Consider the following 26,860-nt stretch of genomic DNA (forward strand, 5'->3'; position numbering starts at 1 on the left):
TAAAAAGAGAGAGATGAGTTTTAGACCTATTTATAGCTTTAGGCAATTGACAGAGAAAAACAGGTGAAGCCTTCAGTCTTTACCCTGGGATTTCAGAAAAGATATGTGCTAGGTCAGGAATTGCATTTCAGTACTTTCTAAATCTTCCTATGCATCGGATTCTCCTCAGGTGTAGTTTTCTTACATGATTTCACCAGTGATGATTATTTTTCACCCCGGTGAAATACAGCAAAGTCTTATAGGCTCTGGATGTCAAAGTCCTCAGGATTTCAGTCATGAGAACAGCTTGCTGAGTTTGATGTATATGCTGGTGTATTCATCAAGTTCTCTCCACACACACACACACACACACACACACACACACACACACACAGGCACACACGTGTGTGCACATGCACACACCCACACTTTCATTAGAAATGTGCTATATTTCTGACTTCACTCATATGAGGACTTTAAGATACAAAACAGATGAACATAAGGTAAGGGAAGCAAAAATAATATAAAAACAGAGATGGGGACAAAACAGAAAAGACTCTTAAATATGGAGAACAAACAGAGGGTTGCTGGAGGGGTTGTTGGAGGGGGATGGGCTAAATGGATAAGGGGCATTAAGGGATCTACTCCTGAAATCATTGTTGCACTATATGCTAACTAACTTAGATGTAAATTAAAAAAATAAATTAAATACAAATTTTAAAAATAAGTAAAAAAAAAAAGAAGAAATGGGCTATGTTTAACAGAAATCCCCTTGACAAAATTTATTTAATGAATTAGGTAGTAAACTTACTTCAAATCTTAGAGAAACTAAACTTCCATCTTGAGTGCTCATTTACCCCTCCTTTGTATATTGTTATAAAAAGAATGATATCTTCCTTTTATATAACATTTTATAGTATATAAAGCATTTTTCAGACATTATCTTTTGGATCCTAATTACAATCCTATAAGTACTTTATCCCTGCTTCCCAAATGAGAAAACTGAGGCTCTGAAAAGTGAAGTATCCTGCCCGAAGGCTTTCTACTCATAAATGGCAAAGCTAAGGCCCTCTGGACCAAAATCTTAGGATCTTTCGACAATAACAGAGAGTCTTTGCTGTGGCTAATTATGTGATAATTACTGTTAGGTAAAGAAAGTATTTCTGAGATTCAGCAGAGTTTATCAGTTGTAACAGTTTATATTAAAGACAGTAGCACAAGTTGGAGCTTCAGATTACAACAGAATTGTGGATGTAGACTGAATAATCTTTTCACTATTAACTGTTTCCTATGGAAAATTGGAACAAGCCTTTTTGTTGGCAAAACTGAATAGTTTGCTGCCTACGTTTTTGGCGATCGCCTCCTTTTCATCAGCAACATGAAAACACATTTACAATGGTGTTACTGAACCAAAACATTTGTTCATTCCTTTCCAACTTTTTTGGTGATAATTTCCACCTGGGCTTCCCAGGGGTATCTACAAATTGATATATCCAAACTAAACATTTCCTTCCCCAATCTTCCTTCCTCTTTAGCGATCCTTATCTTTATATGTTATCCTTCAATTTTCCCCTTCCATTTGTGACAGATACCCTAGCTATCTACTCAAAAGTCATTTTCCCTTTTTTTTTCTTATTAATAAAGCCCTTTTTAGTTTGGGCACTAACGTACTCAGCCGAAATCAACTGTGTTTGCTAAACCTCCAAGCAGCTAGACGTGGCCATGAAGTACAGTCTGACCAATGGGATATAAACAGAATTGCTGGGTGCCATGGCATACGTTCTGCTTTTTTGCCAGTCTTCTTCTTCCTCTCTGGAATAAAATATATATATATCTGGGTGAGTGCAAATCAACCATTGTTGTAACACAAGTGATGAGCAGGACAAAAGCCACATGTGAAGAAATACCTGAGCAGAAGAAAAGAGCCAGGGTCCCTGAAGATATCCTCAAGTCGCCATATTAGCCCTGGACTGCCCCCCTGCAGGCTTTCTAAAACAGATGACTCCCAAACAGCGCTGGAGTTAGGGTTACTGACATCCTTCTCGCTGCCCCCTCGTATGGTCGAAAATCCGCATGTAACTTTTGACTCCCCCCAAACTTAACTACTAATAGCCTACTACAGACCAGAAGCCTTACTGATGACATAAACAGTTGATTAACACATATTTTGCATGTTATATATTGTATACTGTATTTTTATAATAGAGTAAGCTAAAGAAGAGAAAACCATAAGGAAAATACATTTATACTACAGTATTTATAAAAAAAAAATCTGTGTATAAGTGGCAGTTTTAATCCATGTTGTTCAAGGCTTACCTGTATATAAGAAAAATAAATTTGTTTTAGAAATTGATTACTCAGGTTTTTTGGTTATTAGCAGCTAATGTAATTTTCATAAATCATTAGTCACCTCAAATTCAGATGATTGCAATAGATTCTTAATTATTTTTGCTGCCTCCAAATCACATTGCAAAATACTTCCCGATGAAATCTTTTTAAAACATCACTTTGAGGGGCTCCTGGGTGGCTCAGTTGGTTAGTTGTCTGACTCTTGACTTTGACTCAGGTCATGATCTCATGGTTCGTGAGATAGAGCCCCAAGTCAGGGTCTATGCTGACAGCGAGGGTCCTACTTGGGATTCTCCCTTTTTGCCCCTCCTCCGCTCACATGCATCCATGCACTCTCTCTTGCTCCCTCTCAAAAATAAATAAACATAAACAAATAAAACACCACTATATTCTCCATTTTTTTAATGTTTATTTTTGAGAGAGAGAACATGTGTGCACGTGCGCTCTAGTTGGGGAGGGGCAGAGAGAAGGAGATAGGATCCAAAGCCAGCTCTGCACTGACAGCACAGAGCCCAATGCAGGGCTCCAACCCATGAGCTGTGAGATCATGAGCTGAGCAGAAGTTGGACGCTTAACCAACTGAGCCACCCAGGCACCCCTACACTCTCCATTTAAAAACATTCACCGAGGGGCACCTGGGTGGCTCAGTTGGTTAAGCATCTGACTCTTGGTTTTGTGTCAGGTCATGATGTCACGGTTCCTGGGTTCAAGTCCTGCTTCAGGCTCCAAGCTGGCCGTGCAGAGCCTGCTTGGGGTTCTCTCTCTCTCCTCTCTCTTCTCCCCCCCCCCTCAAAATAAATAAATAAACTTACAAAAGTTCACTGACTTCATTTGTTGTTTCAACAAATATTTATTGGGTACTCAAGGACACCGAGTTTGTGGGTAATTTCAGACAGACTTCGGCTCCAGTCTTATCTCCTGTTTTTACTAGTTGTGTGGCCTCAACTTTTGCAAACCTAACCAGGCACTGTCCTGGGCAGTGGCATATGTATGGTGGTGAACAAGAAACACACAGCCTCTGTTTATATTCTAATGGGCAACATACAATAAGGTAATTTCAGGTAGTAATGGATGCTAGGAAGAAAACAAAACAAGGTGATTTCTATTGATGAGAATTCTATAACTGAAGACAGGAGTAGGTCTCTTCTCAGAACTATTTAGACTACTAGTGTAGATTTTTAGATACCTCACAGTTAGATACCTCGCATCCAACTTTGGCTCAGGTCCTGATCTCATGGCTTGTGAGTTCGAGCCCCACATCGGGCTCTGTGCTGACCGTTCAGAGCCTGGAGGCTGTTTCGGATTCTGTGTCTCCTTCTCTCTCTGCCCCTCCCCCACTCGTGCTCTGTCTCTGTCTCTGTCTCTCTCTCTCAAAAATGAGCATTTTACAAAGTTTTTAAAAAAATGATGAAGGCTTAAATGGAAACAATCACTGTAGAACTGCAGCAGAAGTGACAGATATGACCTATTTTGAAGACAAGACTATCAAACCACAAAATGGATATAGGGGTGATGGAAGAGGAATTGTTGAGAATAAGTCTTAAGTTTCCTTGTGACTGATTGGTAAGAAGATAATACAAGAGGATAGATAGGATTAAAGCCCAAACCAATGTATTTGGCTTAATTCCTCAAAATGGAAATGTCCAGTTGGCAGTTGGATATTTGGCTTTGGAACTCAGGAGAGAATCCTGAACTGGAGATATACTTGTGAGTCATCAGCAACGATCTTGGTTAAAACTCTGATAATCAGTTACAGCACTGAGACAGAACGTGTGCAAAGAGCAGAGGGCCATGGAAAGATTCTTAAGGAAAACCAATATTTAAGGATTGGTTGTAGAAAGAAAAGACCACAGAAAAAGTTGAAATGATGGGGGACGAAGGAGGAGAAGAAGAAGATACTGTATCGTGGAAGCTTTGGGAGAAAAGCAATCTGAAACCAAGTCACGGGGCTTAATGTTGTGAGACTTCATGAAAGGACAGAAAATAGTTCATAGGTTCGGCGATTAGGAAAGTGGGTGATCACCATGGGTCAGTTCAGCTCCTTTTAAGAAGATGCCCAGAGAGAATGAGACATACAAGAGATTTATTGCATTTAAGGTAATGCCTGTGAAGGATAAAAGAGGAGGGAGCCGGGGTAGGCAGGGAAAGTCTTCAGACAATGGTGCGATGATGATCTGACAGGTATAAGAAGAGAGAAGGAAGGAAGGAGGATGACTTGAAAGAGCCTCAGATTTTAGTCTGGGAAAGTCTTGGCCAGGCCAGCGGGGCGTTCCCCACAAGGATTGCCCGTTCAAGGAGTCCTGTAGGGAGAAAACTGGCCCCACTCTAGTACCCTCACCATGTTCAGTCACTGACTGTGAGGTAGGGAGTGTGGGTACTGAGCATGGCTTCAGGGTTGCAAATGAAACGTTATGGCAGCTGGAAGCTGTCAGCCTGCTCCTCAGGTCAAGTTCAAGAACCTCTTGTCCCGGCTCTGTGGCTGCCAAACTGTTAGGGAGGTTTTAGAGGAGTCATAGGAGTGGAGGAGGTTTGGTGGTTGTGGGTTGACGAATGGATGGGAGATGATGAAGTGGAGACCCTTCTTTCCTAACAATGTCAGAGAGTGGACGGAGAAAAAATAGAAAGACAGGTAGAGGGATCTAGGGTCAAGGGAATATATTTATAGATGGAGGAATATAAACATCACCGGAGAATGGAACGTCAAGGACAGAACAAGGTTCCAGTCTTGAAGGACATGGGAGGAGGGGGAAGTGAGACTCGAAGAAAAGAGAGGGATTTTTCCTCTGAGTCTGGAGTGGAGGAAGGGAGAAGGATGCAGAGAGACAGAGAGAGAGAGAGAGAGAATTTTGCGACATGGGGATAGTATTTGGGGTATTAAAGCCCTGTGTTATTTTTAATATTCCCGATTCACTGAGTAAATGAGTTAATGAATATAAAGTTGTTAGCACATAGAGATGTCCAGACACAAGGTGGTAGATGTAAGTAATTAGGAAAAGAGAAGAACAGATTTACTATCTTTAGTGTTTACTATCACGTTAAAAATGAAAAGATCTGAAGAGACTTGTCTTTTGGTGAATTCCACCTGATACAGCTTTGAAAAATAAGATTCATTATACTCTGAGGAATTTCTAAAATGGCCTATCTTCTAACATTTAGTGTGTGTGTGTGTGTGTGTGTGTGTGTGTGTGTGTGTGTGTGTGTGTGTTTTAAATCATTTGCAATTTGTTTCTGTTTCCCATACAGTTTTGAAATGAATTTGATATAAAAAGGGAACCAGTTTCTTGATAATAATGCTTAATATATAGGGAAACAGTCACAATAATGGTGTGAAAGTATAAGATTTTAGCTTTTATGGAAGGGAATTTGGCAGCATATTTACCAAAAAAACCTTAAACAGTGTGCTTCCTCCATTGATACGATTTCATTTTTATGACTTTATTTTAAGGAAATTATTATACAAGTACTCAAAAATGTCCTTCAAAATGTTAACTGTAGCCAAATCGTTACTAGAGTCAAAAAGTAGGAACAACTGAGAGGTCTGAACTAGAAGACTGATTACAGGATGGTGCAATCATCACAAAATAACAGTAATTAACTTAGTGATGTGAATGAATACATAGTAACATAGGAAACATTAAATAAAAGATTTTATTAAGTGAGAAAACATAGTACAGAGATGTATACCTAGTATAAGCTTGTTTGTGTAAACAAACGAAAGGTATTTAATTTAAATATCACTACAGACATTGATAAACTGCCTGGGCGACTTACATTTGTGTTCTGTCTGGGTAGTGGGATGATGGTGATTTTTTACTTTTTTCTTTTGGCTTGTTTCCATTTTCTACCATGAACAAGTGTTATTTATACCATAAGAAAAATAAAACCTGAATTTAAAGGAAAATGAAATAAAACAAATCTTGATCCTGTCCTCACCTACAGCCTTTAAGGGAAAACCCTCAGAAGCTTCCTTCAATGGGACAAGTCTCTATTTACCCATACTTTTTCTGTAATTAAGCTTGCTTTTTTTTCAAGCCTCAATATATAAGATAAACTAGTCTTATTTAATTCTATTTTTTGCTTTAGTTTTTAGCAAAAAAAATATATTATTTTGTTTTCTTTTAAAAATTGTTAATATGAGAGGTGCCTGCGTGGCTCGGTTGGTTAAGCATTTGGCTCTTGATTTCGACCTGATTTTGGTCATGATCTCATGGGTTTGTGAGATTGAGCCCCACATTAGGCTCTGTGCTGGCAGCATGGAGCCTGCTTGGGATTCTCTCTCTCCCTCTCTCTGCCCCTCCCCTGCTTGCATGCTCTCTCTCTGCCTCGCTGTCAAGATAAATAAATATTTAAAAACATGCTTGTAAATTGTTAATGTGAATATTTCAGCTACCTTATGGACTACATTAGCTGGAGCCAACCTGGGAACCTAACCATCACTTAGAATATTATTCCAATGGAAAACATCCAGAGTTCCAAATAAGAAATTTACAAACATTTTTAAAAGGGGGAGATCTCTTGAATTTCATTGAGTTAGAGAGATCGGTAACCTGAGTCTGTACAGGAAGGAGATGACAGACACATTACGGGAATCGGCTCTAAACAGATCACTGCCGCCTGCCTTCTTTTGTCCAGCAAGCCCCTCTGTTCTGCTATAGCAGACCTCCCTCCCTGCTGTGAAACCTGCCGGCATCCCCACCCTTTTCCAACCTGCCTTCCATCCCACCCTGCTCGATGCCCTCGGTCACTCATGGCTCAGAGTTACCAAAGCTGCCTATGGGGCTCAGGGTTGCCATGAGTGAACTTTCAGGATCAGCTTAATCTTTTGCTACATTTCCTCAGTGGGAGCAGTTCTGAGCTCATTACAGCTTCTGGTTTGGGAGTATACCTCTTTTGCCAGCAGCAACCATGGGCTGTTTTTGTTACCCTGTTACAGGTATGTAAGTTAGTTTTTACCTAAGTAGTCAGTTTTAGTTTGGCGTAAAACCAAGCCTATGGAATTTTATGGTATTTTTTTCAGCCTCATTTTCCTGTCAGTAATAATTTCCCATACGTGCCTAAAAATAAAGAAGTCAAATTTATAAGACTCATCCTTTTCCATGAGACAAACTGACTATTTCCTGCCTCCTGAATGGAACTGAAATTCAGCAATTTGCTTTCAACAAAACCATCTAAACTTCACAGCACACAGCGGTTCTGTTGGAAGAGGGAGGCATGCTCATAGGATCCATGCCATGGTGATTGTGCTGAGTACTGTTTCAAGTATCTTCCCCCCCCCCTTAAGCATATATCAATTCCTTTAATTTTCACTATAGTGTTTTAAGGAACTATTGTTACCTCCGTTTTACAAGAAGTTGACTTGCCCAAAGGCTCACAGCTAGTGGTCAGTGGTAGCCCAGGTATTCCGGCTGCAGCGTGGGGCCTGTGAACCACTGTGTTATATCCTGCCTCACCATTTAGTTGTACAATGACCATGACTGTACCTAGAGGGTACTGGGTTCTGGACTAGACGTGAGGGTATGACCTAGTGATTCCCCACTTGGTGATAGATGGTTGTAGAAGCAGATTGGTGACATCAAGTGGTATTTAAACTTTTTCTTATGAAATCTTCAAATTAAATCTTGAATGAAAGCCTAAAATGGAAAAACAGACAGAAGTGGACTGCTTCAGTTAAAGTAGGGGGACAAAGGAGGAAGGCCTGGGCTCCACCCACTCAGGCTTTCCCGGAAGTCTTTATGGGACTGGAAGGGCTTGGAGAAACATGGTTTGAAAACTACAAAGTGGGTGCGCCCGGGTGGCTCAGGCGGTTGAACGCCCAGGCTCTTGATTTCGGCTCTGGTCATGATCTCACGGTTACTGTTTGTAGGTTCGATCCCCAAGTCGGGCTCTGTGCTGCCATGCACCGAGTCTGCTTCAGATTCTCTGTCTCCCTCTCTCTACTCCTCCCCCCTGCTTGCTCTCTCTCAAAAAATAAACATTAAAAAAAAAAAAAAAAGAAAGAAAGAAAAAGAAAACTCTAAGTGGATCAGGGGCACCTGGGTGGCTCAGTCGGTTAAGCGTCTGACTTCAGCTCAGGTCATGATCTCACGGTTTGTGAGTTCGAGCCCCACATTCGGCTCTCTGCTGTCAGCCCAGAGCACTCTTTGGATCCTCTGTCCCCCCTCTCTCTCTGCCCCTCCCGCACTTACATGCTAGTGCTCTCTCTCAAAAGTAAATAAACATTAAAAAAAAAAAAAAGAAAGAAAGAAAAAAGAAAACTTCTAAGTGAATCAAAGAGCAAGGGATCTAAAATCAGGAGACCTGGGCTCAAATGAAGATAAATCCATCCATTTTTAGGGGATTCAGTTTTCTCACCTGTAAAATGGGAGACCATTCCTATGCTACCTTGTTCTTGAGGATTGAATGAGATGAAGTCCGTAAGAGCACCACTTTGAACTCGCAAAGCAATGTATAGTTTCCATTTCTACCAAGACCTGACTTAAAAAGGAGAACCCCAAGTGGCAATGAGGCATGAGATAGTTTCTAGTGCATCTTGGGTATCCCTGAGCATTCTCAGACCAGGAAGGAGTCAGAGAAGTCAGAAAAGCTGGGTAGAGTCTTTGAAACGATCACCAAATTCTAACGAAGAAATTTTGTTTTAGTGATGTCTCCTCAATAGAATAGAAAAGATGAATAGGAAAACAATGCCTATCTGGTTCGCTACTAAACGTCCGGAGCAGTGGTGTGCCCAGGCACAATAGCAGGTATTCAGTAAAAACTTGCGAAATGAATTAGGAAGGAAAGTCATAAGGAAAATTGAGTGAGCCAACAAACCAAATATATTTTGTTAGAGCATGTGGCTCTGTGTCACGGTGGGATCCAAATGTGGTTCTCTGAGAGGAAATGTCACACCAGATACAGAATGATGGGATGCCACGGGCACAGACCTTGGTAATTTTAGTTCATATGCTATTCTAGAGTTTCATTTTGGACTTTAATTGTTAAATGTCAGACTCCTCAAATTCACAGGCAAAACAAGCATAAATTTATGAGAGTTCTCGATCTAATTTTGAAGAGGTCTTTAGACTTCATTCCAGTGATTAAAAAAAAAACAAAACATCAGGGATATTGGGTCTCAGCTGTAAACGTGGAGAATCAATTTGTACTAAGATGTTTTAAAATAATGCACAAATTTCCTTTTTCAGACTTAAATATTCAGTGTAACTTGCACATCTGTAGTTCTAACAGAAAGGGTCATCGTGCCAGTTTTATCACGTTCACAGAAGCCATCCTAGATTTCTTTTCCTAACTTGGATAACATTTCAGGCTCCAGTGCCTAAAGGTTCTAGGAGGCACCTGCTCAGTTCCAACCACATCCTCCCCCATTAGACAGTTGTGCTGGAAGCCACCTCTATCTTTAGAAACATTTTAGAAACATTTAATATCATTTTAACTCCCAACATTGGGTGTTAGGTCTCGTTCTCTTTCCACATGCCTGTAAACTGAGGGTACACTGTATTTATACTATTATTATTAAATTTTTTTAACATTTATTTTTGGGAGACAGAGCGAGACAGAGCACTAGTGGGGGAGGGGCACAGAGGGAGACACAGAATGTGGAGCAGGGCTCCAGGCTCTGAGCTGTCAGCGCAGAGCCTGATGCAGGGCTCGAACCCATGGACTGTGAGATCATGAACCCAGCCAAAGTCAGATGCTTAACGACTGAGCCACCCAGGTGCCCCTATTTATACTATTATTTTAAGAAGAGACTAAGTGCATCCTTTTAAATTGAAAAATAACATGCAGGTTAATAAACTATTTCGGTGCAAGTGTGAAGTAAATCATGGATACAAATTCTCCAGATAAGACTGATCAATTCACCAGGTTTCCTTCTAGTTCATGAATCTGAAACTTTTAATGCTCATTTTGGCACTGAAAAGGGTATTTGTTTCCTGTATTTCGTATGTTCCTAGAGGTCTAGTTTTCTTTTCCAGACCCCATTTCATTGCCCAGAGTCAACTTTAAAGCAATACAAAGCATATTCTTCCCACTTGGATACTGGACATCGATCCTAGGCCTCGGGTCATGACAGGAGTTGGATACTCTCTGAAATGTCTTAGTTTTGCAAAGTGATCACTAGCATGGCCTCTTGGCCCCTTTACATGTATCTATGGATATAAATAACTCATGTAACTATGTTGTCCTTTTAATAACCTTCAGTATTGCTTGCTCTAAGGCAGAAATCTTAACAGCACGGAGATGCGTGGGAAGTCTCCACATATTTCAAAGAAACAAGCTTCTTACGCTACTTTTTCACCATTTGTCTCTTTGTAGCTTCATATTACCAAACAGAATTAGCAGCCATCAGCAGAATCCAGAAAACATCCTCTTCTACATTCTTTTCTCAGTTACCACCGGGTCCAAAATTAGCAAACAACAAATGATGGTAGGCATAGGGGATCAATTTTAGGTGCAAATGCTTTAGATACACAAAGCCCATAATTTTTTTCACTTATATTTTATATTCTAAAATGTTTATATGTCCTAGTAGTCCTATCTAGAAACATATTTTGTCATTTAAATTTGCTTTTCTCAAGTTTAATTCAGCCAAGTATCAATATCCCTCTTTGCCCCCTTTTGAAGAAAAGGTGAAAGTAAAAATGATGTCTTTGGTAGAACAAGCCAAGATCCTCATAATCACAGTATTTCAGTGTTAGGTGAAAAATTCTAGGTGTGAAGTTTTTGTTTGGGTTTTTTTAGAACTATATCTCCTTAATTAGGGTTGGGAAACCTGAAACATGCTAATTCAACTTTCCTATTTTGCAAATGAACAAACTATGTATGGGCCAGAGTAGCAAAATTATAGTTGGAACCCATGTTCTTTGGCTCCTAGAACTATGTTCTAATGATACCAAGGTTGGTAGATAGACTGTGCAGTAAATGTGAAAACAGGAAAAAATATTTCCAAAGATAGTTTCAAGCACTTTATATTATTATGTTAGAATCTGACATATAGCTATGGATCATGGCTATGAATCACCCCCAAGGTAAGAGTTTAAAAGCAGGCTTTGACATATTTTACACGGAGATAAAATGAGGAACTCAGATCTTCGAACACTGTCCAAATGTCACATCCAAAAATCTAAAATTAGGGGCGCCTGGGTGGCTCAATTAAGCATCTGACTCTCAATTTTGGTTGAGGTCATGGTCTCACCAGTTCATGAGTTCGAACCTTAGGGGTTTGGGAGGACAGGGCAGACTGCTTGGTATTCTGTCTCCCTCTCTCTCTGCCCCTCCCGTGCTCTCTCTCTCTCTCTCTCAAAATAAATAAAAATAAAACTTATTTAAAAAAACAAAAAAACCAAATCTAAAATTAATATTAACTTTCAAGAAAGGCACTTCAGTAGAAAAAAGAATTATGACTAAGCAAAGAACTTCCAGTTTTTATTTTTTAAACATTTAACAAGAAAAACATTCAACCAAATTTTTAAAAATTAGGATGGATTAATTTACAATAAAATAGTCAACTTAAAATATCAGCCCCTTAATTTAGGGCCAAAGAGGCCAATAGTTCTGTTTAAACAACAGAATTGCACAATTGGTATTTTTACCTATATCTGATGGCACAGAAATATAAAAGTCATACAACTTTCACTGAGATCCTCCCTTCCCTCCAGAGTAGAATTCATCCAGTTGCTTCTTAGGTCAGTACTCAGGCCTTTAAAAATCACCAGTTGTATTCTGAAACATATCTACAACTATTCTGATAATGAGAACACGTTTAAAACAATTCCTAACAGGAAACACCTTAAAAATAATTTTGTGGCACATTACACTGCTTAAAGAAACAGCGAAGATGAAAAATAATGTACAAGAATTATAGTCTCTTGCTTACAGAAACCACCTAAATAAAATATTTTCCCTAATTAATTATCCTTGCTTCTTATAATTTATTAGCAGAGATGAATTACAAGAAGCAGAATGCACCATTTTTTGGTTCTTGGTTGTAGCTGCCAGCTTGAGAGTTCATGACTGTAAATGTAAAAGCAAAATATGACCATGCTCACAAATTCTGGAATGGGAAAAAACGAAAATGTCTCTTCAAAGTGTTTCTCCATCCTTGCTTTCAAGTCAGACAAAAAATTCACAGCAGTTTAAGGGATGATGAAAGACTAAACATGGGCCTGCTAAAAGACATACTGAGAATAACTTTACCTATTACACTAAAGTGAAAACTGTAAGAAGCATGATATTGTATTACCAAGTAACATTCTAGAGTAAGCTGCTGGAGCAAATACAGCACTTAACAGTTTCATTTACAGACTAGGCATGGTGGCCTTTACACAGAACATCTTATTTTCACACTCTTGGGTGTGCAACCCTTAAAACACAAACACACATAAAGTAGTATGTAATTCATGACAGCTGGCCAGGCACTTAACTTGGGGGAAGAGACTTTTCAGATTCTGAGGTAAACTAGAACTGTTTTCAGCAATTACAAACAAATTCTAAACAACCACACTTTACTTCACACCAACTGAAGTTACTCAGCATTTAACTGTAAGTCTGTCACTCTATCGTGCCAAAATTCACACCTATGTGTAACTTCTTAACAAGCTATTAAAAGAACATTTTCAAGTCTGAATTTTGGCCCCATTTAGATAATTCTGTGCTTAGGACACACTTGAAAAAACTGTAAGGTACATACATATAAGGGCAAAAATGAGTATCTTTTTCCCTAAATTTGATATTACAAAAAGGGTCATACTGTCAGTCACACAGATGAGAAGAGGAGGAAGAGGTGGAAGACAATGACAGCTGAGGTGACAAGACTCCATCTAGCCTCAAGAAAGTCACACAGCAATGTTCCAAAAGGAGCAGAAACCCAGCAGCGGGAGTTTCTATTTACAGCTGTTGACAGTATGTGAAAGCTCTCAAAGTTAACACTAAGGAACACAACTCTCTGGGCTTGTTCGCTCTGGGCACAGTGCAGGTTCTTGCCCTCTTCTGAATCCATTTAGAGACAGTGTGGAGTCTCCTTAAATGAAAGCTCGTTTGAGAAGATAGAGGACCTCAGTAAGTACACACCAGAGGAGACCAGAACAGGAAGCGGCCATCTGGGAACTAATCTCTCATCAAAAGTTATCCAAGTCTCCTTTTCATTGGAATTACCAGGAAATTATCTGCAAATGCAAACGCCGTACCTCCAAACCCTCATAACTAACAATTAGTTCTACTTCCCAGTCCCTTCTCAAACAGCAATTTCTATAGAAAGGCTACTTCTCTTCTGAGCAAACTCCATCAGCTTATTATCTGGTATACACAGACGAATTCATCAACATCTGGTTTTAAACCCTTCAAAGGACATCATGAAGAAAGAAAATTTTGAAAATTTTGATCTGAGGCATCCTCATTCTCAAAATAATGAGAAAAAATATTGGTTTAATTCAGAGTTTCCACATGGCTAAAAATGGTCTACAGATTTTATTTATAAAAATTTCTAAGCTGACCCTCCTCAAGACAGCAGGTTTTTCCAGTCATGGTAAAGGATCTGTGCTAACTGACCTCTTCTTTCCTTGCAGGACTAACAGTGTGCATCTGGCCAAACTACTAGCTGGAGTTTACTGGTGCAATGAGCAAATGTGGAAGAATTTCTCTCTCTGCAATGCTAACCGGCTTGCTCAAGTTTTGAAACTGTGACCCTGGTCTATTAGCACCTTGCTGTACTCAACTGAAATAACCAAGCCGCCATTGCGGTGGGATGGGAAGGGGAATGAGGGCAGTTATAATATACATCCTTAAAATATCATAATACGCAGTGAAAATGTGTCCGTTAATACCTCTGAGGCTTGAAAATCATTGATCATAGCTATTAAATAAAACTGCATTAAACTTACAATTTCGAACACCTGCAAATGTAAAGCTTTAGGATATGACCTAAATTTAAATATGAATGGAAGTTCATTATCAGTAAGCTAGAAGAAACAAATTGCATATATTTTGTAAGTGGTAACCTACTCCCTGCCCCCCCGCCCCGAAGTAGAGATTAGGTAAAAATTAAGTGAAGTTATTCATAATTGTTTCCAGTTTCATCTTTCTCTTGGAAGAGACCCAAATCAGGTCTCTGGAAATCCAACTTCATACACGTAAGACACGGCATCTGCTATTATGTCGGTATATCTTTCCCTCAAAGGGAGACAGATCATAGACGTATCTCAGACATTCATTTTCATGTATAATGGTTTTTGAGACATCTATTCCACCAAAGTATTATAAAGCAAATCTACAAACCACTTCTAGGAAAAAGGCACTTTGCTGCAAAAGTTAGATTTAATTATGTGGAAGTTGAGAACACTAGGATAGACTCAAAAGTCAGAATTCACTTTTGTTTTTATGAATGCAGAGCAGATGCCAGGTATAGAGTATAGCCAATAACATTACAAACAAACCGAATGGTAAACTTAACTATATACTCAGCAAAACAGTAACTTACGACATTTCTCCAAAAACCAACATAGTTCCAAGTTCAACAGTAAAAAGGAAAAAAAAAAAAAAGTCACCAGCAGTTGCTACTTTAGAGCTCAAGACATTGTTTCCTACAGAATTTCATGTCTACAGTTTGGTTCTCTGTTTCAGAGCATGAATTACTTTTCAGATGAAAAACCTGGGAGGTTTGTTTATATGTGCTGGGGGAGAACCAGGGTGGAAAAACAGTGGGGAGTAACAAGAGGTTCATTTCTCTGGTCAGACAACCAAGTGAGGAGGTAGTTATTCGGAGAACTTCTCAAACAGAGAATAATGTACTGATCTACAGAGAGTTGGGGAAATAGCAGGAGCTTCTTTGTGAAACTGAAGATAGCAACAGGAACACTTCTCCTCCAGGGAAGTCAGGACCAGGGTGTCAGTGCAGCTAAAATAAAGACAGAATCTGTATAAATGGCACATGGAGATTATGAGAAAAACATGGTTAAGAAATCAACATGAACGATAACACATTCGCTTCCAAGCTTGTCATACCTTGACAGTGGCTCTTTTCTGATGCTAGAACTTTAAAAGTATCTATAAGAAAAGAACACACACCATGTCATTATAATCTAGTTTTGATGTAATGATTCTTCCAATTCCTAATCAGTGCAAGAATATGGTATGGTAGGCATACATTTCATAATAATGTCTTCTGGTTTCTACTGTTATTGAAAGTGTAATGATGTCTATAAAATACTTAAATGCTTTAAAAGTACTCTCAGAAAGGGTGCCATAAGGAAAATATTTTACAGCTGTGAGCAAGTAGAAACTCTCAAATAGCAACACAGAAAAAATAACAGCAATCTCCTCCAAACTGCCTGATGCTAAATAATAAAATTTATGATTATGACGCCAAGAGACCGCATGCTCACCTTGTTACATCACCACACACGGTAACCCCATACAACCTTGAGTCCCATCATCACTGCTGTTGAGTTTCTTCATTCGGTACTGACGTATTTCTCTTACCAGTGTGTAAAAGGCATCTTCAACACCCTGTAAAAGAGAATGATAAAGACGGCTTAATAGACACGATCCAAGATGTGAACTATCTCACTTGTACTTCTTGGGGACACCAAATTTAGCATTTTTATTGAATTACATCAACAGACTGATATATACAAATGGCAAATTTTGAAAAATTATACTCAAGCACAGGAAAATGGGTAACGTGGGACATAGAGAACGACCAGATCTAAAGATTCCATTCACGAGAGCAAAATCCCTAAATACTAGCTGGTGTTGATGGCGGAAGGTCTAATGTTTGTAACTAATTTTAATCAAGGGTCTTCATTTTAGTAATATTTGTGCATATTAACGTGAGGCTAAAATGCCACACCAAAATATTAATCGGTTCATTTGGGGTTTAGACGAAGGATTAAAAAAAATAAAATACAAAAAATTCCGTAACAACAAAGAATGCAGATCATTATCTCTAGTAATCAAATTCTTCTGCCTTAAATGAATGCTTGCCAGGTGTTCAAAGCTCTGCTGTACCTGTCTGGTCTTGGCTGAGGTTTCAATGAATGGAATCCCATAACTCTTGGCCAGTTCGTGGGCTTGTTTTGTGTCGACGGTCCTTGTTGGCAAATCACACTTGTTTCCTACTAGCACCATAGGTACATCATCGGAGTCTTTTACTCGCTTAATCTGTTCCCTAAAAAAAAAAAAAAGGAACATATCATCATTACCTAAGAGTAAGTTTTTAGGAAGAAATGAACAGATGGAAAAAGAATCTAACCAATTTTATCTAGGCCTGTTAGCTTCTAGTATTGATCTAGTATGGAGTTTCACTTTCCCCCCACCACGGATTATAAAAGATGATGCCTAATGGTCTTTTGGTTTAATTATAAAAAACCATGCACAACAGTGGACTGGTTTAGACTTGATGCAGCAGCCATAAGGCAGCCAAGTACTGGTTCACCTTCTAGTGGAAATGGATGGCTATTCTACCTTGACGCATACCCCTGTTACACTCCCTGATTCTCCAAAGAGCTTGGCTCTGGATTTAATTGGCAACCTGAAATCATACTCTAGATTAAGATCTAAAGTATGAAAAGTAAAGCTTACTGCCTCAAAATAACTTTTTGAAGTTTCCTTGAGTGACAGTGTTTAATGAAAGACAGTCTATCCACTTCTCTAGATGGGTGATGTCCAAACATTTTCTTCAAACGATACTATCGCTGGAAGTCCGAGATATAAAATAGAAAACACCAGAAGTGCTCTTCTTAAAGGGGGACTAAAGGATCTGGGAACTCCCAACTTACAGCACTCCTTTCAGTGACATGTAAGACACACCACACAGCAGTTTGGAAACTACTGCTCTAGCTTCTCTTGACCAATACTGTCCAACAGAACTTTTCATGATGATGGAAATATTCTCTATCTGTGCTGTCCAACTATATCCACTAGTCATATGTAGCTGTTGAACACTTAAGAAGTCAGTTGTTATGTGGTCAAGGAACTGAGCTTTCAATTATATTTAACTTTAATTGACTGAAATAATCACGTAAGGTTGTAGCTACCATACTGCACAGCACTACTCCAGACTCTACCCTTGGGTACACACACAATCATGCACCTAAAATTCATTACACTGGCTATCTGCAGAACCGACCTTTGGAGTAATGGCAGTAGCCTATTTTAAAGGATAATGTAAGACAACACAGCCTAAGAGGAAAAATGACTTCTAGAAATTCAACATTAGGTACTTGCCAAGTACTGGACATTTTCTTATGCATTGCTATTATTTCCAGACAGCAAATGGAAAGCAGAGCAGGTTTAAGCAGAAAAAACCCCACCAAAGTCAGTTTTGGACTAGTTTGTTTCTGGGGTGTCTGTGTGGCTCAGTTGGTTAAGTGTCTTGACTCCTGATTTTGCTCAGGTCATGATCTCACGTTTCTGAGACTAAGCCCTGCATTGGGGCTCTGTGCTGGGGGTGGAGCCTGCTTGAGATTCACTTTCTGTCCCTCTGCCCCTCCCCTCCTCCCACTCTCTAGAAGATGAAGAAAGAAAGAAAGAAAGAGAGAGAGAGAGAGAGGGAGGGAGGGAGGGAGGGAGGGAGGGAGGGAGGGAGGGAGAAAGAAAGAAAGAAAGAAAGAAAGAAAGAAAGAAAGAAAGAAAAAAAGTAAAAGGGAGGGAGGAAGAGAGAGAGGGAGAGACAAAAGAAAGAAAAGGAAGGAAGGAAGGAAGGAAGGAAGGAAGGAAGGAAGGAAGGAAGGAAGGAAGGAAGGAAGGGAAAGAAAGAAAGAAAGAAAGAAAGAAAAAAAGAAAAAGGGAGGGAGGAAGAGAGAAAGAGAGAGAGGGAGAGACAAAAGAAAGAAGAGGAAGGAAGGAAGGAAGGAAGGAAGGAAGGAAGGAAGGAAGGAAGGAAGGAAGGAAGAGAAGAGAAAGAAAGAAAGAAAGAAAGAAAGAAAGAAAGAAAGAAAGAAAGAAAGAAAGAAAAAGAAAGAAAGAAACCAATGAACCACTCTCCCTGCTGAGTGACTTTTCTGGACTAGTTTGTTTCCATGAGCAGACATCTTCAATGGATGGAGTATAATATGCCTGTAGGCTGTAGGAAGGACACTCACATTGACCATGTGCTAGGCACTTTTCTGGGCGATTAACATGTTATATTATCTTGTTTAATTTTCCAAACAACTCTTGGTAGGTACTATTACCTCCATATTATAGATAAGGAAACTGCATCACAGCCATTTGGTAGTTTGCCCCGAAGTCCCATGGCTAATGGATGATGGAGCCAAGTTTCAACCTGTTCTATTACTCTGCTCAAAGAACATGGAGCTAAGAAAAAGGAGCCCTGGGTTTTTGGTCCCGCTCTGCTACTAATAACAACCATGACTCTAAAAACCTAACAAAACACCTTCTGAACTCAATATCTGATTCTGTAAAACAAGAATGTTGTGCCAGAATTTTTTATGGTCTGACTGAGCTTTGAAACTTTATGGTTCTATTGAGAAAGACCACCTTTCATCTCTCTTTACTGCCTGTTCATTTCTTCCTACCATTTTCTATCTTCTGTCACATACTGACGACTGCTTCTCAGAGGTGTTTTCATCTCTGAAATTCCTGTGGGATCTCTAACACCACCTGTGGTCCTGAATCATCCCATTAGGAAGCTTCACATTCCAGCCATAGTGCATTATATAAAATATGTCACAATATTAACTTCCAGTTGTAACCCCAGATCCTCAATGTTAAACAACCTAAAACCAACTCTCTTCATAATTAAAGATGCTATCTTTCCTAGTGTGGTATCCTCATCCCCTCACAAAGCTTCAGAACACACTTATCAATCATCCTTTCAGAGTAAATAATGCTCCTAGTACCTGTAAAGGTTAATATCTGCAAATGATTTGCTATTGTTGATGGCAAATACACAGAGGAAGCCTTCGCCTGTCCTCATGTATTGGTCTCTCATGGCACTGTACTCTTCTTGACCAGCTGTATCCAGTATGTCCAACAGACAGGTTTCACCATCTATAACCACCTGTTTTCGGTAAGAATCCTGGGGTGCGAAGGGTGGGAGACGGCAGGGAGAGAGGAAGATTTCATTTTTATTAGAAACCACAGGGTACGCGATGCTATTGCCAAAGTTAGATAAGCTCCTTCCTAAGTTTATTTCCATCTCTCTGTCCCTCAAACTCCTAATATATAATCACAAACAGAACGTACTTAATGTCACCCTAAGAAAAAAGCCTACAGAAAGGAAAATGTGGTCACTCTGTTCTTGGAAAAGATAAAAAAAGTTTGGTAATTCAAAAGACAGCTATACAGCAGTTAGACTAGAGATTAGCATTCAAGGTGTTATTTTACCAAGGTATAAACTGGAATTTTCTTGTTTATTGTACATTTAAATTCTAAACATACTTCCACCAGTTATACCAGGCCTTGGACACAGTATCATTTGTGTTTATAACTAAACACACAAATACTTTTCATTTCAGACAAAATTATAACACCAAAATATTTTTCTCATCATAGTGGATTTTTACCTTTGGAAAATATTCTGGAATCAAATTCCTAAAGGTTCCAAACAAGGTGCAGTAAAACCCTGGATTGCAAGTAACTTGTTCTGTGAGTGTTCTGCAAGACGAGCAAACATTTATACTAAATTTTAACTTTATTAACTAGCAACATCTTGCAATATGTGATGCCGAATGTCACACGATCACAACTTGGTTAATGGTTCTTGAAATTCGTTTTGATACACAAGTGCTTTGGATCACAAGCATGTTTCTGGAACGAATTAACCTCGCAAACCAAGGTTTTACTGTATATAGTTATAATTCCTTAGAAAGACAGACATGCATAGAATATATACATGGTTTCAATTTGTCTCTAAGGCAAAAATTTTACTTGTATTTTGATACTTACATTTTGGGAATTCAGTTCAAAGAAAACAACCCATCACACCTGGTAAAGATCTAGCTCCAGAAACAAATGCGAGCTGGTTTCCCAGTTCATTGATCAGTGCCTCTCAACTTCATTGTGGGACTATAATATACTTTCAAATTAACATAGACTTCACATTGCCAAAACTTGCCTGAAGTATGAAATATGGTTAAGTGTACGAGTGTTCGAGGAAATGAGCAAAATTAAAATTATAAGGTAGGTTTGAGTCAAACTAACTTAGGTTAATAGAAGTCAGAGAGAAGTGGTTATTTCCTGGCAGTGTGGGGGTTTACTGACTGGAAAGGGACATGGGAGAACTCTCTGGAGTATTGGAAACGGTCTATATTTCTGAGTGGTGATTATGGAAGTACTTAAAATAGAAATTTTAAGTCACTAGGCTGTAGATATACTTGTGAATTTTACTGTATGTATGTTACCCTTCAATAACTAAAACTCAGCAAAATATTAAAAGGTTCTAACTATTAACACTAAAGCTGTTTAGCTTAAATAAAATTTTGCCGAGGACTTACTAATTTTTAATAATGGCTATGTTAGCTTCCATTAAACACTCACCAACTGGTGGGGGGAGGGTAGGAAGACCAGGATGTGGATTAAAATAAAAAATCTCTAGTCAGACATTTCTAAATTGAATAAAATTACACAACCTTTTTTAAAGGACCTTAGATGCCATTTATTCAAGCCAATCTAGAACGTGGACTCACAAAAAATTTAAACATACTGATTTTTCTCAACATCCCTGTGTGTGATAGGCAGGACATGTTTATAATAATTTAATAGACGAAGACAATGAGGCTCAGAGAGTTTAAGTGTTTTGTTCAATATAACATAACTAAATAAACTGCCAACAGGGACTGAAAAAAATCTAGGTAGTGACTCAAAATCTCATGTTCTTTCTTACTCCAGCCCAGTCTCAGCTGCTTCAACTTTTAATGAAAATTGCAGACTATCTAGATCTCTGAATCCTTTATCTCCATCCTATTACTCAGTCACTCTTCCCACCGCTGGTTTCTTTTTAATAGAGCTGTCATATAGGAGTTCAACGAGTATGCAACAGTTTATTAAACTGCTAAATTGTCAAGTTTTTAGAAAAAGTCTAACAGCTAATAAAAATGAACACTTCTCCACAAACATGGAAAGCTTTACTGTATTGCTGAACGCAGTACCCAAAATAACTTTTACTTCTGTCTCCTGATTATTCCTTTAGCTAAACAGCAAGCTAAAGGATATGGGTAAGGGTGAGCCAAAAGCCAGAGGTAGGGTCAGCACACTGCCACTGGGCCTCACCTCTATGGTGGGATCATATTCATCTACAAAGTGGTTCTGGATTAGCTGGATTGTCAGTGCGCTTTTCCCAACACCACCTGCTCCAACCACCACCAGTTTGTACTCAGTCATTTCACACCAGCGAGAACCTGTGGGAAAGCAGCAATCAGGGTTAACTGGCGAGTCACATCCACAGTACTTCAAAGCTTTCTATAATCAATAGTAAGTTAAAGCCCGAGTTTGAAATATGTGGGTTCCATACACGTGACCCTCCACTTGGTTCTCAGTGATTTCAGGAGTGCAAAAGCACTGGCAGGTTACTGCGGGCCTCAGAATTCTGGCTAGTCTCCTAGCTACTACCCCCACCCTTCGGTATTTTTCAACAGCCCTTGGGCCCCGCCCTCAGCCTAAGGTAAAGGAAACCCCTCTTCCTACTCCTCCCCCAAGTCTTCTCCGCTCTGGTGGGGCAGCCTCCTGGCCATCCCCTCGTCTTACTCCCCCGCCGGTCTTCAAAGATCTCCCCCGTAACGCTCAAAACGAAGGACCCCCGCCCAAGGGCCTTTGTCTCCAGCCTGCAGATTCCGTTCGATTCCTGGCAACAACGAGTTGCTTCTTTGCGCCAAAGACGAACGCTAAACACAACAGAGCCTTACCTCAAACTTCGCTGCCTCCGCTTCCAACTGATTTAGAACAACTGGGAAAAAGGCTGGAGACCCCGGAACCGCCATGAACAGCCCCCACTAGGGAGCGGCACTTCCGGCCCCGCCCGCTACGTAATCAGTCGGCGCCCGGGGCGTCGGAGTCCCCGCCCCAGCCACGTGGGCCCCCGACCCAGGAGTCACGCGGCGGGCCGCACCCAGACCCGCCCCTCCCACACAGGACGTTTCAAAAATGAAAGCGCTAGGTGCTAGAGTCTCAAAAATCAGTAAAACTTTATTCGCTTCCATTCTTTCGCCATTAACAGAAAACTGGAGAAAGCAAAAATGTTTTGTGTTTACAAAGATAAACGGCCTCTTTACCCAGAGAAGATCAAAACCTCAAACGACAACGGGGAAGATAAAAGCGCCCTCCCCCACATCCCCTGAGCTGCCCTTGTCCTCTTAGACAAAGCCTTCAGTCCACTGGCCAGGGACCCTGGATGTGGCCAATTCAAGATGAGGGCCAAGAAATCAGACCAATCCATTCCCGTGATATAAAGTCGAACAGAAGCTACACCAAGGGTCAAGTGCCTGTATTTCACAGGACACAGGAACCAGGCGGCTACTTATAAAAAAAACAAGATTCATTTCAGGCACAACTTTTTTTATTTTTTTGTTTTGTTTTGTTTTTAAATCAGTAAAAGAAACTGGGTCCTAGAAGCTGCAGTGATCTAAGCAGCAGCAAGTTTGTGCATTCGTTTTTTTTTTGTTTGTTTTTGTTTAAATACGATTAAATTACCACACTGCTGGCACACCTCATTTGCATGAAATTCTGCACCATACATACTAATTGCAGTAAAGTTACCCCCCTCCCTAATCCCAGGAAAAAAAAAAAAAAAAAAAACTACTCTGGAAGATAATTTTCACTGAAATCTAACCAAACTTTGTTAAGTGGACTGTGACAAGATTATAAATGATATGAAAAATAACATTTTAACATTTGGCCATCAACTTAAGGAAATGGTTTGCCTATACAAATTTTTATAATTTTTGTAATTTTTAATATATTCTACCCTCATATGGTCCTCAGAATTAAAGCATAATGAACAGGAAAGAAAAGGAAAAGAATGCAGCTGAGTGCTAAGGCAGAACATCTTGCCAGATAGTAATGAAGGTAGAGTATATGCTAAATACCAAGTGCAGAATTTCATAGGGCCAACAAGATAACAGTCTATATTTTTCACTTACACAGGCGAAGTGGATTTTGCAATTACCAGTTGCGTTAAATGCACCAAATAAAGCTCCTAAGATTGATACTATAAGGCGCCACCTTAAGTTTTCCAGGCTGCAACTGTGCATAATTTTAAAATGGTTTCTTAATTTATTTTTTTTTAAACATAACACGAGGAAGGTGTTAAAACTGGTGTAATAGCTCAATAGAATAAGTATTCCAGATTTTGGGAGGGATGAAGAGGAGGATATTCAGAACCCTTCACCAGAATCCCCCCAACTTGATCATAGTGGATTAATGATGTGCTTTGTGGATGTGGTTAGTCAATGACACCAGCTTGACGAATCTTTCTTTCTGCACCAAATCCCTGTGAAGAAGTAAAATTACAGTTAATCACTACAAAAGCAGTACTTCTTTTTAATCATCGTAACCACCACCACTTCTTTCCCAGAGGAGGAAATCCCTAATAAGCCCTCCTGATCTATTATCTATTATGTTCAAAGGATCAGGAAGACCAGAAAATGTGCTGCTTACTGTGAGGAATCATTATTGTTAGGGGCTGAACCAATGTATATGCAGTTTTAACTAGTTATAAGCATATTGAAACACTGAAAAAGAAAACTGAAGTTCCCTGTGCCATTAAGCTCCGAGCTATGCTGAAATAGGAACTTGATAGGCATATTGTTTGTCAGCTGCCCCTACTCCCACCTCCCAAACCTTGTAATGCCCTCATACCATTGAGTTATCTGGTCCCCTTGGCTGACGAAGAACCATTAGGCGAGGAGCACTGGCATCATCCAGGGTGATGTTCTTCAAGCGATTGACCAACCTATCAGGTCGTGGAGCTGCAACAGCCTTGGGGCCCTCGCTGTAATGAAGTTAAGAGGTGAGAAGCAGCAACTCTTGGTGGGAAGAAAGCAAGTACTTGCAGAGGAGTATGTTTTCTATCTAACTACCCAAATGACTCAGTTTTAATGAGGAGACTCTTGCCTCATCTAGCCACCTAGCTATAGCTAGCAAGACAGGACAGACAAGTTTGTTTGTTTTTATTCCTAACTCAAGGTTTATCACTGTGGAGGAACGGAAGAATCATTTGGGTGAGGGTCATCCCTGGACTGGTCTGCACCTAGAAAAACCTGTTCCACAGACACACAAAACGAGGTAATAAGATGTGAAAAACCTTAGACAAGTTAAATATGAAGTATTTCAAGAGACTCCCAGCTCCTCTCATGACAATATTACAGATTAAAAAAATTTTTTTAAAGCACAGAGAAAGCACTGCTAAACTATAAAATTAGAATTTTAAGTAGCATATAAATAACTTAATGGAAGAAAAAGCTAAGCAGAATCCTTGAAGAATAAGGACTACATAATCTTATTATAAGTTCTATTACATAGAATGTACCCAATTAATGTTTCATTAGGCCAGATTTGTAAGACTAAAATTTAGAAAATGAAGGCCAGAGGTAAAAAAGACACAGTAGGGGTGTCTCAGTTGGTTAAGTGTCCGACTTCAGGTCAGGTCATGATCTCATGGTTGGAGTTCGAGCTCTGTATCGGGCTCTCTGCTGTCAGTGCATGGAGATCCTCAATCTCCCTCTATGCCCCTCCCCCACTTGTACTCTTTCAAAAAAAAAAAAAATCAAACCTATTAAAAAAAAAAACAAAAAAACTACACACACACACACACACACACACACACACACACACACACACACACAGAGGAAAGATCAAGAAATAGCCAGAAAGTAGCAGGATAAAAAGAGGAGCGATGAAAAGTGAACAAGTGTGATTAAACCAGAGTTTATGAAAGTTTAAAGACAGTCCAGGGAATTTACCAATCCAACAACAACAAACTCACCAGACTCGCCAAACATTACAAGCACTGCACTTGCCAGTGCGCTGATTAAGAATCACTGAGAATTCCACCTCATCTCCAGCCTGTAGCTCAATGCCATCTTGAACTTCTTTCACATGGAAGAAGAGCTTCTTGCTATCTCCTACTTCATAGTTAATGAAGCCAAACTGAGGGGGGGTGGGGGGAGGGAAAAATTAAAAAAGACAGTAACTAAAAACAGGACATACTACAGAGGGGAAAAGTACCTCACTGTGAATGAAGCACAATACCTAACTAGAAGGGGATTTATTAAACATGGTATTAATGCTGATACTCCAGTTTAACTGCTCATGCTATAATGTAACAGCATATGGGTCTGAAAAACTTGTCAGGAAATGTATCTTTGAAATCACTGCCATTCAATCTATCATAGCCTGTCTGAAACAAAGGTTGCCTGTGTCTTCATATAGTATATGAAGTTTTTGAATTAAGCAAAATCACACTGAGATTTCAATATGAGGAATAGTTTTGTTTGCCCTAAACTTATCTTATGAACACCTTTACATATGCTTTCGTTGTGTGGTCTGCAAAAGAAGTCCCGAGCTCAAGCATACAAAATCCTAGTCTTTCTATTCTGAAAAATCTCATTCCGAACTTATTTCCCCTGTCATGTAATGTTATCAATAGCACTCTTAACTTTCTTTTTGCTCATATCACCATTTTTTTCCTTTTCATCATGTCATTTTCTTCATATTTTTACAAGCTACCTCAAATCAATGAAAAAAGGAGAAATGAGTACTGATGGTTCTCCCTTGGCTGAAAAAATTTCAAGGTTTTGGTTACCACTTGTGTACCAACTCATAAAAGGATCAAATTCAGATCCAGAGATACTACCACTTACCTGATCTTTCACACACTCCACTGTGGCCCTACGCAGGGGTGTGATGTTATAGGCCATAGTCTGTGCATTTTGGCCCAGAACACACAACTGGAACTTGACACTTTCCCCTTTCTGCAGGCAATCTCCTTTGTTGGCCATCCCAACTATGCCAAATGGATAGACTTCACCTTTCATATCCCCTGTAATGAGAGACAGGTATAAAGTCTGAAAACTAATAGTTTAGAATGATCCTATGCTGATGGTCATAAGTTTACAGATAAGTTGCTAAGAATGTATTCTTACCTAAGAAAAATGTTTTAATACCTGAGAACTCCTACCTTAAAGCTTCAATGAAATATTACCAAGAAAACAAATGAGAACTTGTAGTAGTACTTTACTAGCTAATGAACAGTTTTAAACCATCCTTACGAAATTAAAAGGAACACTGGCACTCAACCTCATTACCTAAATATGTGGGCATTTTAAGCAGAATGGGTTGCTAGCATGATCCTCTGAATTATCTTCTTCCCCAGTTCACAGTATGAGCCAACCAGTCAAAAATATTTCTGACCCATACTCAACTGGGCATTAAACAAGCCAGGCACAGGCAAAAACAATGTGGATAAATTTCCTTGGCATTCTAATCTCTTTTCTTTGTTCTGATTATGGCTCCCTCAAACCAACAGGCACTTTCTCCTAGTTCAGAGCTCAGCATACTTTCTGAAAAGACAGTAAATATTTTAGACTTATAAATCATCCTATTT

At 39.4% G+C, this 26,860-nt stretch overlaps 2 protein-coding genes across 5 annotated transcripts in view; both read right to left on the minus strand.

Moving 5' to 3' along the window:
- Positions 1 to 11,735: 11,735 nt before the first annotated feature.
- Positions 11,736 to 22,296, minus strand: NRAS (NRAS proto-oncogene, GTPase). The gene is made up of 7 exons (XM_025912206.2): positions 22,164 to 22,296; positions 21,532 to 21,659; positions 19,161 to 19,339; positions 16,327 to 16,486; positions 15,702 to 15,825; positions 15,322 to 15,363; positions 11,736 to 15,214 (listed from the first exon to the last, which is right to left on the minus strand). Exons 2-5 carry the CDS (start codon positions 21,640 to 21,642, stop codon positions 15,706 to 15,708), a joined length of 570 nt encoding a protein of 189 aa, XP_025767991.1. The 5' UTR covers positions 21,643 to 21,659; positions 22,164 to 22,296; the 3' UTR covers positions 11,736 to 15,214; positions 15,322 to 15,363; positions 15,702 to 15,705.
- A 122-nt stretch (positions 22,297 to 22,418) lies between these two features.
- CSDE1 (cold shock domain containing E1) overlaps positions 22,419 to 26,860 on the minus strand; it is a 38,702-nt gene continuing 34,260 nt past the window's right edge. For all 4 annotated transcript variants that reach the window (XM_086717905.1, XM_025912330.2, XM_025912329.2 and 1 more), the window contains 4 exons: positions 26,118 to 26,296; positions 25,241 to 25,404; positions 24,115 to 24,247; positions 22,419 to 23,746 (listed from right to left, as the gene is read on the minus strand). In XM_086717905.1, coding sequence (XP_086574031.1) covers positions 23,699 to 23,746; positions 24,115 to 24,247; positions 25,241 to 25,404; positions 26,118 to 26,296 — 524 coding nt within the window. In that variant the 3' untranslated portion in view covers positions 22,419 to 23,698. The remainder of the gene's footprint in view (positions 23,747 to 24,114; positions 24,248 to 25,240; positions 25,405 to 26,117; positions 26,297 to 26,860) is intronic.

Source organism: Puma concolor, chromosome C1, assembly GCF_028749965.1.
Source record: "Puma concolor isolate L17-30 chromosome C1, mPumCon1.1.hap2, whole genome shotgun sequence".
NCBI classification, from domain to species: domain Eukaryota; kingdom Metazoa; phylum Chordata; class Mammalia; order Carnivora; family Felidae; genus Puma; species Puma concolor.

What these genes read in the sequence shown, in the direction of transcription:
- NRAS (XM_025912206.2), bottom strand. Translation starts at nt 21,642, where the DNA reads ATGACTGAGTACAAACTGGTGGTGGTTGGAGCAGGTGGTGTTGGGAAA. An exon ending in AATATGATCCCACCATAGAG is followed by an intron (nt 19,340 to 21,531) that starts GTGAGGCCCAGT and finishes TTCGCACCCCAG; the next exon opens with GATTCTTACCGAAAACAGGT. An exon ending in GCAGATATTAACCTTTACAG is followed by an intron (nt 16,487 to 19,160) that starts GTACTAGGAGCA and finishes TTTTTTTTTTAG; the next exon opens with GGAACAGATTAAGCGAGTAA.